The sequence below is a fragment of the Nuphar pumila genome, chromosome 12, assembly GCF_984573655.1.
Source record: "Nuphar pumila chromosome 12, dmNupPumi1.hap1.1, whole genome shotgun sequence".
NCBI lineage: Eukaryota > Viridiplantae > Streptophyta > Magnoliopsida > Nymphaeales > Nymphaeaceae > Nuphar > Nuphar pumila.
Window position 1 is genome coordinate 20,164,796 of NC_143260.1, and position 14,892 is coordinate 20,179,687.

At 36.2% G+C, this 14,892-nt stretch overlaps 1 protein-coding gene across 1 annotated transcript in view; it reads left to right on the forward strand.

Moving 5' to 3' along the window:
- LOC149820230 (threonine--tRNA ligase, mitochondrial 1-like) overlaps positions 1-14,892 on the forward strand; it is a 74,482-nt gene that overhangs the window by 6,404 nt on the left and 53,186 nt on the right. The window contains exons 5-8 of the mRNA XM_089983789.1: positions 2,740-2,829; positions 13,674-13,748; positions 14,093-14,221; positions 14,323-14,412. Coding sequence (XP_089839915.1) covers positions 2,740-2,829; positions 13,674-13,748; positions 14,093-14,221; positions 14,323-14,412 — 384 coding nt within the window. The remainder of the gene's footprint in view (positions 1-2,739; positions 2,830-13,673; positions 13,749-14,092; positions 14,222-14,322; positions 14,413-14,892) is intronic.

The window sequence follows — 14,892 nt, forward strand, 5'->3', positions numbered from 1 at the left end:
ACAGGAGTTCATAATGATTTTACTGGAATTAAAGTTCCTAGTAGCCAAAATACATGTCCAAGAAAGCACACCCAATTTCAAACCAACACTTCAAGGAGCAAAGACATTCAAATTTTAGGCCTCCAACATGCTTGTTTCCATTTTCTACATCCTATGTCATTTAAGCTATCCTCTAAAGTAGTATACACAAATTGCAATTCATAAATCACAGCAGTCCACAACAACTTATTAATGTCAAAAAACACTTGCATGCAAGGAATGGAAAAAAATGCAGCATTAATTTACTCAATATGACAAACTTATTTTGAAAATGGAGAAAGAGGATAGCCTTTGCTACCTCTGCACAAAAAGAAATATGTGCTTCAAGAAAATCTACATCAACAGGCTATAAGAAAACCACAATCTCCACCATTATCACATTGGAAATGAATTACTAAAATGTATTTCACAGATGAATGAAATTCTTCCTTATTGGGCACTTCGACCTGTTTCAGAAACAAAGATATTTAAAGATATTTGAAAACAGGCCAATTGTCCATGCAAAAACACTAGGCAACTGAATTAAGTAAAGACTCAAACAGAAAAGATGTAAAAGGATGATAACCTTTTTGCTTTTTCTCCCAGTTTTTTTCTGGTGGAAAATTATGAAGCAATATGTGCACAAAATCTGTGGCTGAAGGCACCAATGTTGTCTCGATATAATTGAAAAGCTTTTTTTAGTGAATAAAATTCATTCATTTCAGAAAATATGATGAGCTGTCATATCAGATACAACTGGCACATATAAAGATAGTGATTGTCCAATTGGAGTTGATCCAATCCATGATATACTTGAAACAGGCAATCTCACTTTTGTGCAAGCAGCTATATCAAATTGAATATTAAAGTGAATGGTGGCATTGAGTATAACTATTCCTCATGAAAATGTGGTCATTCGTCTATGACTCTATAGCCAAACAAGCCACTAAGCTGGAAAGAACAACAATTTCCAAATGTACCTCCATCTTTTATCTGTGCAAATATTTCCAGGCCTCAAGATCAGTTTTTGATACATGATTCCTGGTTAAAATGAACTGTGAACTGGTCAAGCAAGTCAAAAAGGTGGCTGGAGAAAGTTGCAGGACCAAAGAAGATGGATGATTGACTCCTTGCTTTTGCACAATATCACTTAATGGCTGGAGTCCTTTTTTTTAAAGTTAATTTGAGTGTTGATTTTTTACCGAGTGTGACCAACCAAGCAAGACTTTGGCTGTTGGTGAAGGGCCACACCAAACCTGGTGCTAGGCAGGGTGTTGTGTGTTGAAGATACTGTAAGCAGACCATTTCTACTGCAATCCGGATGATTTGATCAGCTGAATTATCAGGTCTCCATTCATTCATTAAGCCATTTCAGCGTATGAGTCCAAGCTTAAAATTCATGTTCTTTAATTTTCCTTCTGAACAAGATGCATTCACCTCTCATTAGGATACCAGCAATATTTGAACAAACAATTCGGATCGTTGTCCAGCCTACGGAAGCAGAACAATGTATTTCTTTCAGAGAATCTCCTAATTGTTCCATAGAAACTAGAAAGAGATCCTTTAAAACTTAAGCGACCAACCATTACTGAGTTTGGCACCAGTAAGCATTTTGAAATCCTCTGGTATATCAGCTAACCTTTCCAAATGCTGGATTGGAGGATCACTCTGTAAAGATACTTGTTGATGATGATGCATCAGATCTAAATAGTTGATATGTTTGCTTGACCTTTTCAGTCAGTTTCATGCAACCTATAGTTGGCAGATAACTAACATAGATGAATGACAAACTAAGCAGTTGTTTGTATCTTTTCATATAAACTATACAAAGCATGCCATGCCAGTGTCAATGAAGTCATGTGATTCGTTGCTTGAGCACAGATTTTAAATGTATACAGTCAAACTCGTGCATTTGTGTTTGCTGTTCTTTATAGCGTTTCTTTTTCTTGCATGATGGTCATCATTGTCGTCATCATGAATTTCTCTTTCCATCTTTATCATCACCATCATCGCTCCATCATTGATTTTACGACCCACCCTCTCTCTCTCTCTCTTAAATCATGCTTCATAACTGAACTCTAAGCAAGCCAAAACTTAACTTCATCATGAGCATTGTATACACGTGCAGTAATCTGGAAATATTTTCATGATAGTAGGATTATTTGTTTGCTGGATTCCTGTGATGAAATCATAAATCTTTTGAAAATATTGTGATGTTATTGTTGAGGTCAAATATTATTGCTGATGTTTTGAAAACATTGGACTATTTAAAAGGGTATGTCATTTTCTAGATAATCTCTGTGAACTTAACTACATGTATAGCGTCTAGTTATAATATTACATGGCAACTAACTGCTTCATGTCTTTGTGTGTGGTGCTCTTAAGATATGCATGTATTCTGTCAAATATCCTGCTTTTGAAAAATCATACATAGGCTAATTTTGGCTTATGCTTGTTCATTTGGTATTATTTTATATTAGGATTTCATAGTAGAAAAATCAAGTGGGCGATATCTTTCCTGGTAGCAGAAAACACGTTCTCAAACCCATAAATGCTCTTTTATATGTTATGATTGTATCTCTACGTATGTTTCATATGCTTATGCATGCATTTGTTCTTTCTTTACATTTGCTTTTCTCTTTTTAGTGTCCTTGAATTTAGAGTACAAGAATATGCACCTAGCATTAACCAAATTGTAATTTGCTTCAATGCCTCATGCAGGGATTCTACTATGATGCATTTTACAATGGCTTGACCTTGAATGAGGAGCATTTTGACCAAATAAAGTCCCAAGCAACTAAAGCTGTTGCAGTAATGCTCAATCAAATGCTTACTCCCTCTTCAAAAACTTTTGAATCTATGTGTGTTCATACTCATGTGCCATATATGTTATGCATGTTAAGGAATGGATATGGATCGTGGATCTTGGGTGGTTGTGTTCCTGTTTGAATTGTTGTATTGTGTTTACATTGTGCAACTTACGAAGAGCAATTGTGTAACTTATCATAGAGAAGTAATACACATACACACACATTTATATATATATATATATATATATATATGAATATATGTATATATATCGGATAATGTTTGCTATCCTCATGGATAAGGAACACCTAGAAAAAAAGTGTAACATTTTTTTTTAAGATCTGACCGTCCAGACGCGTTCTACATATTAGGTTTAGTAGAAACTGACCTTTGAATCATGTTTTTCTGACGTATATGTCAGATTTTATGAGGGTTGAAAAATCAACGGCCTACTATGTATCAAATTTTCAAACCTCAAACAAAACATATTTTTACGTCGAAAAACTATGATCTAAGGGTTGGTTCCTACTAGTTTGACCCATGGTTGCCAGTTGAGGAAGCGGGAGCGGGAAGCGAGGCACTTTCAAAATTTTAGGAAGCGGGAAGCGTGGGACCACTTAGGAGCGAATCAGGATTCGTCTCGGAAGTGACCTAGGAAGCGAACCGGAAGCGACCTAGGAAGTGAGGGGGAAGCGAAAAATAATAAATAAATAAAAAATACCAAAAAAATTTAAAAAATGGGGGAAGCGTGCTTCCCATTAAAAAAGGGCGCTTCCCCGCACGTTTCGGAAGCGCGACGTTTCGCGCTTCCGAAGCGCGACGTTTCGCGCTTCCGAAGTGCGCTTCCCTACTTACCTAGTCGCTTCCGGTAACTCTGGTTTGACCATACTGAACACATCTATGAGGTCAGATTTGTTTCAAACAACCTCTCCCTATCAATTGTAACGGTTTCCTTACCCACGAGGATAGCAAATGCTATCCCTATATATTAGATTCCCAACTCTAAGGCGGCTGCATGACGTGTTTCCCCTCCCAATTCTTTCCTGTCTCCTATAGCAGTGCACAATTCCCAAGGCACAACTTCACATGGTATCGTAGCAGGCCTGAGATAAGTCCCGAGAAATCTTGACTGCTAATTCCTCTGTCCTATCTAAATATCCTTCTTCTTCTATATATGTAATATCACACAAATTTTTGCCAAGTTATAGATTAATAAACAAAATTTTTATTCATATATGTATTTTGTTACTTAGATTAATGCCAATTTTTATATATACATGAGTATATATGGGTTGACTTCTATATGGATCTTGACATGTTCCAAGATCCATTGGCCGAGACCTATATATATATATATATATATATATATATATATATATATATATATATATATATATATATATATATATAAGGGCTGGCATCAATATGGATCTTGACATGGGTCATGGGTCCATCAGCTAGGACCCATAGTCCATCCATAATAAGGTACTTTAGCCTTTAAAATGAATACAAATTTAAAACTTTATAATAAAAAAGTATATATATATATATATATATTAAGAAGATAGAATGGAAAGGAGTTCTATTTCCATAGAACTCTATCCTAATTGAGAGGGGCGTCAACTCCTAGAGGAGTTCCTCTCAAGTTATAAAACTTGAGAGCGAGCCTCTCTTAACATTAGAGAGAGAGAGAGAGAGAGAGAGAGAGAGAGAGAGAGAGAGAGAGAGAGAGAGAGAGAGAGAGAGAGGGTGTCACCTCCTCCAACGTCTTGTTCTTCCCCAGCTTCTGTTTCTTTTACGTAACAATAAAACAATGTACAAGTTCTTCTCTTTTTCTTATGGATCGAGGGGTTTAGCATGGATAAAATCATGCATGGTTAGCAAAAGCATGAAATCTGTCTTTTATGCATAGATTTTGATCTTCCGAATCATGATTCTTTGATTGTTCCTTGTCTGATTTGGGTTTGATAAACCTAAAAGGATTAAGTTTCTTTATGATTTATTGCTGTACATAAATTCTATTTAAGTTGGATATATATACATGTCTGCATTTTTCTGTTCTTGAAAAGGGATTCACAATAGGGATATATATATATATATATATATATATATATATATGTCTACGTTTTTTTGTTCTTGCATAGGGTTCGCAGCAGGGACATATATATGTGTCTGCACTTTTCTGTTCTTGAACAGGGATTCACAACATGAATATATATATATATATATATGCCTGCGTTTTTCTGTTATTGAACAGGGTTCACAGCAGGGATATATGTCTGCATTTTTTTGTTCGGGATTCGCAACATATATATATATATATATATATATATATATATATATGTCGGCGTTTTTTCTGTTCTTGAACAGGAATTCACAGCAGGTATATATATATATATATTCATATATATATATATATATATCTGCGTTTTTCTGTTCTTAAACAGGGATTCATAGCAGATATATATATATATATGTCTGTGTTTTTCTACGTTCTTGAACAGGGTTCACAGTGGGTTTATATATATATATACACACACACACACGTCTACATTGTCTGTTCTTGAACAGGGTTCACAACATGGATTGTAATAACCACATTTTTTTTATTAATGGGAAATTCCTTTAATACGTAAATGGTTTGATTTGGGCCTGGGATCCGTGTTCCAGATCCAGGATCCATCTATACGTATAACCTCGTTTACATATAGACCTATTGAATATATATATATATATATCAAAATTTAAAATAATATATATATATATATATATATATATATTATGAAACAGTATTTCGGACCCAAAATTGGATCTGTATGGGTCCAAATCACGGACCCTAATAAGCATCAGATCCGCGGCAAGTTCACGGGTCTCGGACCCTGACCCGGGCCTCACCCTGCATTACCGTAAGTAAAAAAAAATGCGTTCTCACTTAAGGGCGCTACAGCGCTGCCCGATAGTAAGAAGCGTTAGGGTTCTCTCAGATGACTAACACAGGTAATGGCTAAAAGGGGAGGGCTTATGCGCAGCCACCGGGGGAGGGATGCTCCTTCCTTTTTGGGGGTCGTCCCTCATCAAAAAAGGGGTCCCAAACCCCTCTTCCTCCCTCGGTACCTCTCTGTTCCCTCTGCCTCTCATCTCTCTCTTCCTCGCTCTCTCCTCTCTTCCTCACACTCTGTCTCCCTATTTCTCTCTCGATTCCTCTCCCTCTCGGCCCGAGCTCGACAGTGACGACACCGGCACCGGCAGACCTCCACTCTCACGACAACACCCTCCAGATCGCCGGTTAAGGTAGGGATATGTAGATTTTTTTGGGGTATCGAGTGTGCCGGGTGTGTGCGTGTGAGAAACTTAAGGGAAATCCCCAAAGTAGGGGGGGGGATCTCTGCTAACCCTAAAACGATAACCCCAAATCGTTGATTTGGGGGTTTCAGGTTTTTATTTAAGGGATTTGAGGATTTTTGAAAACCCCAAATCGTTCGATTTGGGGATTTCGACTGTCAATGAATGAGGGTTTTCGACCCTCAAGAATGGGGGGGTTTCAGATTTGCGGTTCAGTAAAGGGGGTACTGCAAGGGCTAACGGAAACCCCAAATCGCTCGATTTGGGGATTCCGGCTGCCATGGACTAAAAAAAAATACTAATAATATGTTTAGGGCCGCCGAAAACCCCAAATCGACAGATTTGGGGATTTCAGGCCGGTAAACAAAAGGGGTTTAGCAATGTCTGTGTAATTCAAAGTTTTGTTTACCTTTAAGTTTTTCTTTTGTGATATTATTTTTGCATACCGGATACGTCTTGCAATCAGTAGGTAGGTATTTGAGAACGGTGAGATGTCGGGTGATGTACTCTAAAAATTTTCAGTGACAGATGCAATTTTATAGCGTTATTTAAATTCCTTTTATTCACTTAGTTCTGAAAAAAAAGGGGGGAAATGTTTGGTTCTGCGTGGACTATATACGCAGACCGTGCGAATTGCTGGTTTGATTCAGGAACTTTTATTAACAAAAAACCCTGTTTTTGCGTGTTTATTGTTTTAGCAACAATCGATGGCCGACAAATCTTCTTCCCGCAACAGCAACATCCCCCAAGCGTTAGTTCTGAGGTACGGGTTCTTTCTTTTGAATCATGTGAGAAATCAAATACGGATTCGATTTCCATGCGGTAATTTAGTGTAAAACCATGTGGATGAGTGAATCCAAACTTTTACTCTATGATCCATGGATGGAATTCATGTATTTTCGTTTATGGAATAACATACTTTTTATAAAACAGAATTTTGTTTACGATGGAGGTACTTACTCACACCGAATAACGACCTCCATATGTATTATTATATGCATGTGAGTGCCTGATAAAATATCGAATAATACATGTATTCTTGGTTGAAAGTTGTATAACGGTGGATGAGTCAGAAAATTTTCTTTTAATGTGTTAGCATGCATTTATATGTTCATCCAGCTGCCACTGAGTTACATTATGGCAAAGTAAAGATCTTATGCAACATGTTTCTTGCCTTTGTTAGCACGATACCACCTCATCTTGGCATCTTGAAACTATGCCATTCTGAGACACCAGGTATCCTGGCAAAGAGATGCAAGTCATAGCGGATCCCCTTTGATCTTGTAATTCATTTGCATGGAAATTGTTATTTACAAGTTTCTTTATTTCTTGGGGCAGTTGTAGGTCATTGAAAGGATGTACTTATTTGCTAAGGCTGATTATACCCTGTTAATTTTGGGGCATTATGAAAATGTTTGTATAACCAAAAGATAGTACGTTGGCCGTGGATTGATCCATATTTGTTTTACATTTCTGTAGAGCACTAGAAGTCATGGTAATATATAATAAAGCATTACTCTTTCCAAAATAAAGTTCAATCAAACTAAGCTCATTAAAAGACACATTGTTATGTTTCATCATATCATTTCCTGGGTTTATAGTGCATCAGGTGACAATTTTCAAATGCTATTATTACTGCTGCCCCTTTTGTCTTGGCTGATCTTTGGATGCCCTATTATGTGACATGGTTTCTCCTAACATTTCATATATATTAGTTCTTTGTACAAGCGTAATACATATGCTTGAAGGCATGTACGCACACAAATGCACTCATGGACTCTTAAATCTGAATGAGCTGCATACAAATATTAAAAAAAAAAAATCTGTAAACATAATAGGGATTTTAAAAAGGTTTCAAACATATTTTAAGTTAATGACAGCTTAACATATTACTAGTATGCTGTGAGCTCCTGTTCTTCATGTAAAGAAGCTTGAACAAAATTTGTTGAAAGTGTTTTCACACATGTCATCTTTTCAATCTACTTAAAGTACAATGGTAGTTCAGTGTATGTTCACATATTTTGATTGGAACTGGTTCATTAATAAAAGTATGCATTTGACTTGAGTATGCATCCGAATTGAACAAATACATGCTTAGGAATATTTTTGTGGCATACACATGATACATGTTTGCATTTTTGAATGTGCATATAAATTTTCAGAATGTGTGGTGTGCATGTATTTTGGTTCTCGAGACAAGCCATATGGAGGCGGTTAAGAGAATATTAAGGGGACAATTTTAAATAGATAGTCTATGAGAGACCTATGTACTTCAGATGCTGATTGAGGAAGAGATCCTACTAGTCAGAGCCCTCTCATTGGATATGGCATCTCTTTGGGGCCAGACTTGATTTTTTGGTTATGAAGAAGGCAAAGAACCGTAGCAAGATCCAACACTGAGGCAAAATATCATGCCACTGCAGCGGCTACATATGAAGTTTTGTTGGGTGAGCTTGCGTTGAAGGATCACTCGTTTTTGTGCTTTATTGTGACGAGTGCCATAGAAATATCCACTAACCCAGTTCAGCATGGTAAGATGAAGCACATAGAGTTGAATCAACATTTTGTGAGAGAAATGGTTGAACACCAAGAAATCAACGTGTTCATAGATGGAAATGATCATATAGCTGATTTGTTTATAAAGCCTTTCACCATCAGCAGACATTGGTTTGATTGTGGAGTGGTCCATTCTTTGGTCAATGTGGTATTGGATGATAGTGGAAACACAAGAGTGTCTTCCTAAGTGATAATTTGTATATGAATAAGTGCATTTACATAGTTCTTGATATACCAGAGTAAATGCTGTAGTTTTGAATCCATAAAAGTAATTTATGCTGGATTCTTGCCACTATATACTTAGCGTGCAGTATGCTCTTGACAGAATAGTTTAAGTGGTGCTGAGGTTGTTTGTAAAGTATGACTTGTAAAGTATGACAGAAATATCTGGAGATTGCACATCTTAATTAAATGGATTCTAATTATCCAAATTACATGGAGGGCATCTGACATAATCATTGAACGTAATAATTGATATCTATTGTGTTTTATATATTTCTATCATTAGAGTAATGGGATTTTTTTATGATATGCCAAGCACTTTAACTGGAGTGCATCAAGGAACTGCACAGACACATACATGCATATTCGAACATATATACATGCACATGTAAAATACTGTAACACCCCAAAATTTTAACCCAACTTTTATGAGATTTTTTTTTATATAACAGCAGAAACAAGAAATATTATAGGGTTAAACATTCCGGAACATTACAGTGGAGAGCAAACCCAATATATGGCATGAACAATTAAATTACTATAAACCCAAGCCATCTCTGGAACAGTAAATCCAAAATCTCGATCCGATGCCTCATCCTGCAGTCGCTCGTAAATTCGATTGTTTACCTGAAAATAGTAACATTATAGGAATTAGACTACAACTGCCTAAGTATGAATTACTGTAGATTTTCTTACAGGTATATCATGTGTCAAGTATGTGATGTGGGTGTCAAGTGTGATTTTCAGTATATAGAGAAACAAGTAAAGCAATCTATGCAACAACAAGAACAAGCATACCAATGAGCAAGTAAAATAAATTATGCAACATCAATAACAGACATATCAATGAGCCAGTAAAACAGATTATGCATCAGCAATAACCGCAACATGCATAACTTTCGTGTAACAGTCACAATATAAATTCAATTATCTCATAATTATAATCCTTAAAACATACTGGAATTTAAGGAAATACATTCTGCAATAATAGGCAAGATTAACAATATACTAAGTCTACTCAATGTGATACCTAAACTGTTCTAATTGTGATTATTTTATCTTATTCCGCGGGTACACATGGGCCAAGGCAACCATCACAGAAGAGAACGTTCGGGGGTATATTATTCAAAGGTATTTTATTAACCCGAACATTCTAACTGAGACTGAAAATCCTAAGGGAGCGGCCAGTGACCAAGAGAACCTCCCAAAGGTCAAAACTAAAACAGGATGCATCCCTAACTTTTGCAGAAGACATGGAACTACCACCTAGGACACATAGGTAGTCCGGGTCCCTACTCCGAAAACGGGGGACCAACGAGCTACTTTACGCTCGAAACCAAAACACAAGTCCTCGAAGTTTTGTACCACCTACCCTGTCCAAGGTAAACCCAAAACTGAGTGGGTTAATCTTTTCATTTAATTAATTTCCCAAAGTAAAGGGGCATTTCCTCAACTTTCTTCTACTACCATTATAGTTGATCCCAACCTTAGTCATTTTACCAAGGTTTATAAAACAATCTCAATCTTTTGTAATATTGATTTCATAGACCCACTTAAAGTGCTCCGGTGCCTTTAAACTAGTCCAACACACAACATTTACAATTAAGTTTTCATCATTTTATTGCCATAGCACAAGCTAATAGCCTAAGTACCCGCATCCGGTAATCCATTCATATTGCCCCTTTAGGCAAAGCACATTTCTATATGTCACTAAGTGCACCTTCATATATTTGAAACCAACATAACATCCTCATTCCTCAAACACAGATAACATGTTGCATACAAGCATTTCACATCACACATTTTCTGACAAAAAGCAGTTTAAGAATTTATGAGGAAGAAGCTTATTAGACTGCAGCATTTTTTTTCATACAATATCATACATACAACTTGTATAAGATTATACATGATCACATGTATTCAGATTTGATCCCAGCCAACATAACTACTTGAAGTCAATACTGATGATGGGAAATAAAATAACTTTGAACTCAAGTATGATAATAAGTAATAAAATAACTCGAAATCAAGCATGATAGTAGATAACGAAAACATATGTATTCAACTTTGATATCAGTTGTTAAACCAACATTGAAACAAATTTGACAGTCACTGAAATGACAAATAGTTATCTTGGATATTAGTCAATATAATAATATAGAAAAATCAGATTTGATGACAGAACACAAGATATCTTATAATCAAATCTAATCACAGTCAACAAATTAATAGGAAAATAGATTTGATACAATCTACGGAATTAACATATTACTCAAGTATTTAAACTGTCAACAAAACATCATATAAACCATATGTTTACATTGTTTTTATGTTTGTGGAATTTGCCATATTTGAATCTCCAAGTCAGATATGTATCCTCATTCATGAGTTTTCCATTATCAACTACTTAGTGTGGTGTATAAACTTCACGACCATATAGGGAGCTTAACTGTGAAACTAAGGCATTGATAAAGTAAAGTTTCAATGTAAAAGTAACATCAGAACCTACAATAGCAAATATTTGTAATTTGAACGGATAGCATGCTCTATTGTAAAGACAATTAACATGAGGAATAGGTTCACGCACAAATAAATCCGTATTTGGTTTTATCGAGTCCCAAATTAGGAAACCCCCACACCTGGGGTTACCAGTTTCAAGAAATCGAAAACCCCACGCCTGAGGCTATCCAAAGCTTCAGCCGAAATCTCCCAAAACGAACAGATTTGGGGTTTTGTTTTTTGAGTTAGGGTTAATCAAGAAAATCCCCAAATCGGAATGTTGCAGCTACCAGAAACCCCATCTCACCGACTTGGGTTTTTTCCCGACAACCAAGACTCCCACCAGAGGCCTGGAACCAAAGTGAATCAGAGTTTCCCCCGTGACCGACCCACACACCACCGGACTCAGTCCATACCCAACAAGAAATGGTACAAAATCCTACCTTTTCCGGCGACTGGAGGAGGAGGAAATGGCTGGCGACTGGTTTCAGGTGGCTTCGACGTCGTTACACCTGCTGCGTGCACAGAAACGGTAAGGAGGAAGAGAGATGAGAGGGCGGAACAACAAGAGCTCCTTTCCCCCCCCTTCACCCTCCTTTTAACGCTGCAAACTCTTTATCTCCAAAAAAAATGGAGAGTCAGTTACGTTTCGTAACCTCTCCCCCCCAATTCTTGATTTCTTTAGCAAGAATCGTGCCCTAGGCACGATTCTTATATTCGGGACTTAATTAAAAGAGGGTCGGGTCTGAACCCCGACCCGCGACTCGGGATCCAACAAAAAAGTGGATCTGGGTCACGCTAATAACGGTGGATCCACAAGTTGGATCCAAATGGGTCCAACTGTGAACCAAATCCAAAATTTATTTATTAATTTATTTAGTATTATTATATATATTAATATATATATGATTTATATGGATCCGGAAAGTGGATCCCAGACTCATCTACATATTATTTTTTATAATTCTCACTTAAATAATTAAATTAATTAAAGTTATTGCATATATATATATGTATAAGTTTATACGATATATATATATATATAAAGACCCCTTTATGGATCATGGATCCGAAACTTGGATCCCAGACCCAAATCACAATATTACGAAATTTGTATATCGCCTTCATCCCAAAACAATTGGGGTCGGCGATATGAACCAAAAAAGAAAATCATTCTGGGTCTCCCACATGAATCCTTCTCCTCCAGTCATTTCTATCCAATGCCATGTCCTCGGTGAGGTTCAAAGCATTCATATTCTTTCCTATCACCTTCATCCATGTCTTCCTAGGCCTACGCCGACCTCTTTTAACTAATATATTTTCCCATTTCTCCATCCTTCTAACTGGAGCATCATTAGGCCTTCGCCAAATATGTCCAAACCACCGTAAATGATTCTCTCTCATCTTATTTTCAATGAGTGCAACACCTACCTTCTTTCGTATCTCCTCGTTCCGAATCTTATCTTTTATTGTATTTCCACACATCCATCTCAGCATACGCATCTCAACTACACTCATTTTTTGAATATGATGTCTCTTGGCAGCCCAACATTCTGTACCATATAGTAAAGCGGACCTAATAGTCGTCCTATAAAACTTTCCCTTCAACCGCAATGGTATTCTACGATCGCACAACACTCCAGTTGCACTTTTCCATTTCATCCACCCAACCTTTATCCTATGATTTACATCTCCATCAATTTCTCCATACTTTTGAATGATAATATTCCTAAATAAATGTATAAAATTTGCAGTTATTACACATACATATGTTTCTCTATCATTATAGCAATCATCATTTCTGGCTTTGTCTCATCTACTTGGTGCCGTGCAAGTCATTGTTCTCTGTTCTTATTTAAATTTGAAACTTGCGTCAGACTGGAATCATTCATCTCGCTACTTAATATATGCCTCAAAATCAGCATTCCTCATAATTTACTAGCGGATCAATACATATTTAAAGTTTATGTTATTGAATTGGATTGTTTGTTTCTACAGTTTTAAGATATAATGGTTTGTGATAACGTTTATATCTGGGGAATCTTGTGTTCACGCTACTGTTGCACTGGCCACTATGTTGTTCTTATTCATGGTGTCAAACCTAAGCTTGTCATCCTAGAAAATCATAGGGTTAATCTGTCTTACTACTGATATAGATGATGCTTATTGTTGTTGTTTCTGTTGCTTTTAAGTTTCCTTCATTTATAGTCTGTACTATTGACTTGCAGGAAAAACAACCCTTTGAACGCATTGAAGTTTCCAGGAAACAAGCCCTTGAATTGTTTGCTGAAAATAGTTTTAAGGCAAGAGATAGTTTGTTATATTGCTAAATATGATTGTATATTTTTGAATATTTGTTTCTTTTCCTTTTCAACTTTCCATGTGATTTCTTATTTTTAGATTGTTTATATAAGCTCGGTCCACTGTTATCAGGTTCTCTACTTTGGGATGTGTTCTGAGGTTACCAGGTTCATTTTTAGTTGAAATGATCCTACTGCAGTATACCCATAATTTGGGTCTGAGGTTCAATGTAACAGCACAAATTGCACACACACACACACACATGCACACTGATATTGCTTTTGTAAGGTCATCTGCATGGATTAGAGTGATAGCTGATGCATTTTTACTATATACGTTTATACAGATTGAAATAATTAATGATTTGCCAGAGGACAAGACTATCACTATTTATAGATGTGGGCCGCTAGTTGATCTTTGTCGTGGTCCACACATCCCTAATACATCTTTTGTAAAAGCTTTTACTTGTTTGAAGGTAAATATTTATTTGATGATACCTGATCATCTTTTAACAAACTTTTTGCTAAGAAAATGTTGATTTTGCTGTTTTTCTTTTTTCTTTTACCCTTTTCACAGGCATCTTCATCTTATTGGAGAGGAGATTCAAAGCGGGAAAGTCTACAAAGGGTTTATGGTATTTCATTTCCAGAACAGAAACTTCTTAAGGTGTCCGTATCCCCTCTTGTTATTTCACTTAAAACTAACATTTCTTTTCTTTTGATTAAGGTACTAATACTATGACTTCTTTATATAGTCGAGCTTGATATTTATGTGATCTGGTGTACAATTAGCAGTGCTCAACTCTTGCTGCATAAACTTGCATATATGAATTATAAGTTATCTATACCATCTTCCAACTGTAAGTAGATGTATCATATATTTATTCTACCACGGAGATTCTTCCAAGTGGGATTTTTTTTATACATTGTTGAATGTTTTTTCAGCCCTTTTTTTTATATTTGAACCAAAAAATCTAAAATGTACCTTTATTGATTTTTCAGAAAATATAATGGTTCTATATGAAGGATCTGGAGGAATATCTTAGGCTCTGTTTTTGAAATTGGCAGTCAATGGTAGATAGGGAGGGAACTAAGAAATCCATAAATTCTTCAGATATGCTACTTCCAACATGCCTGTTTGGGAGCA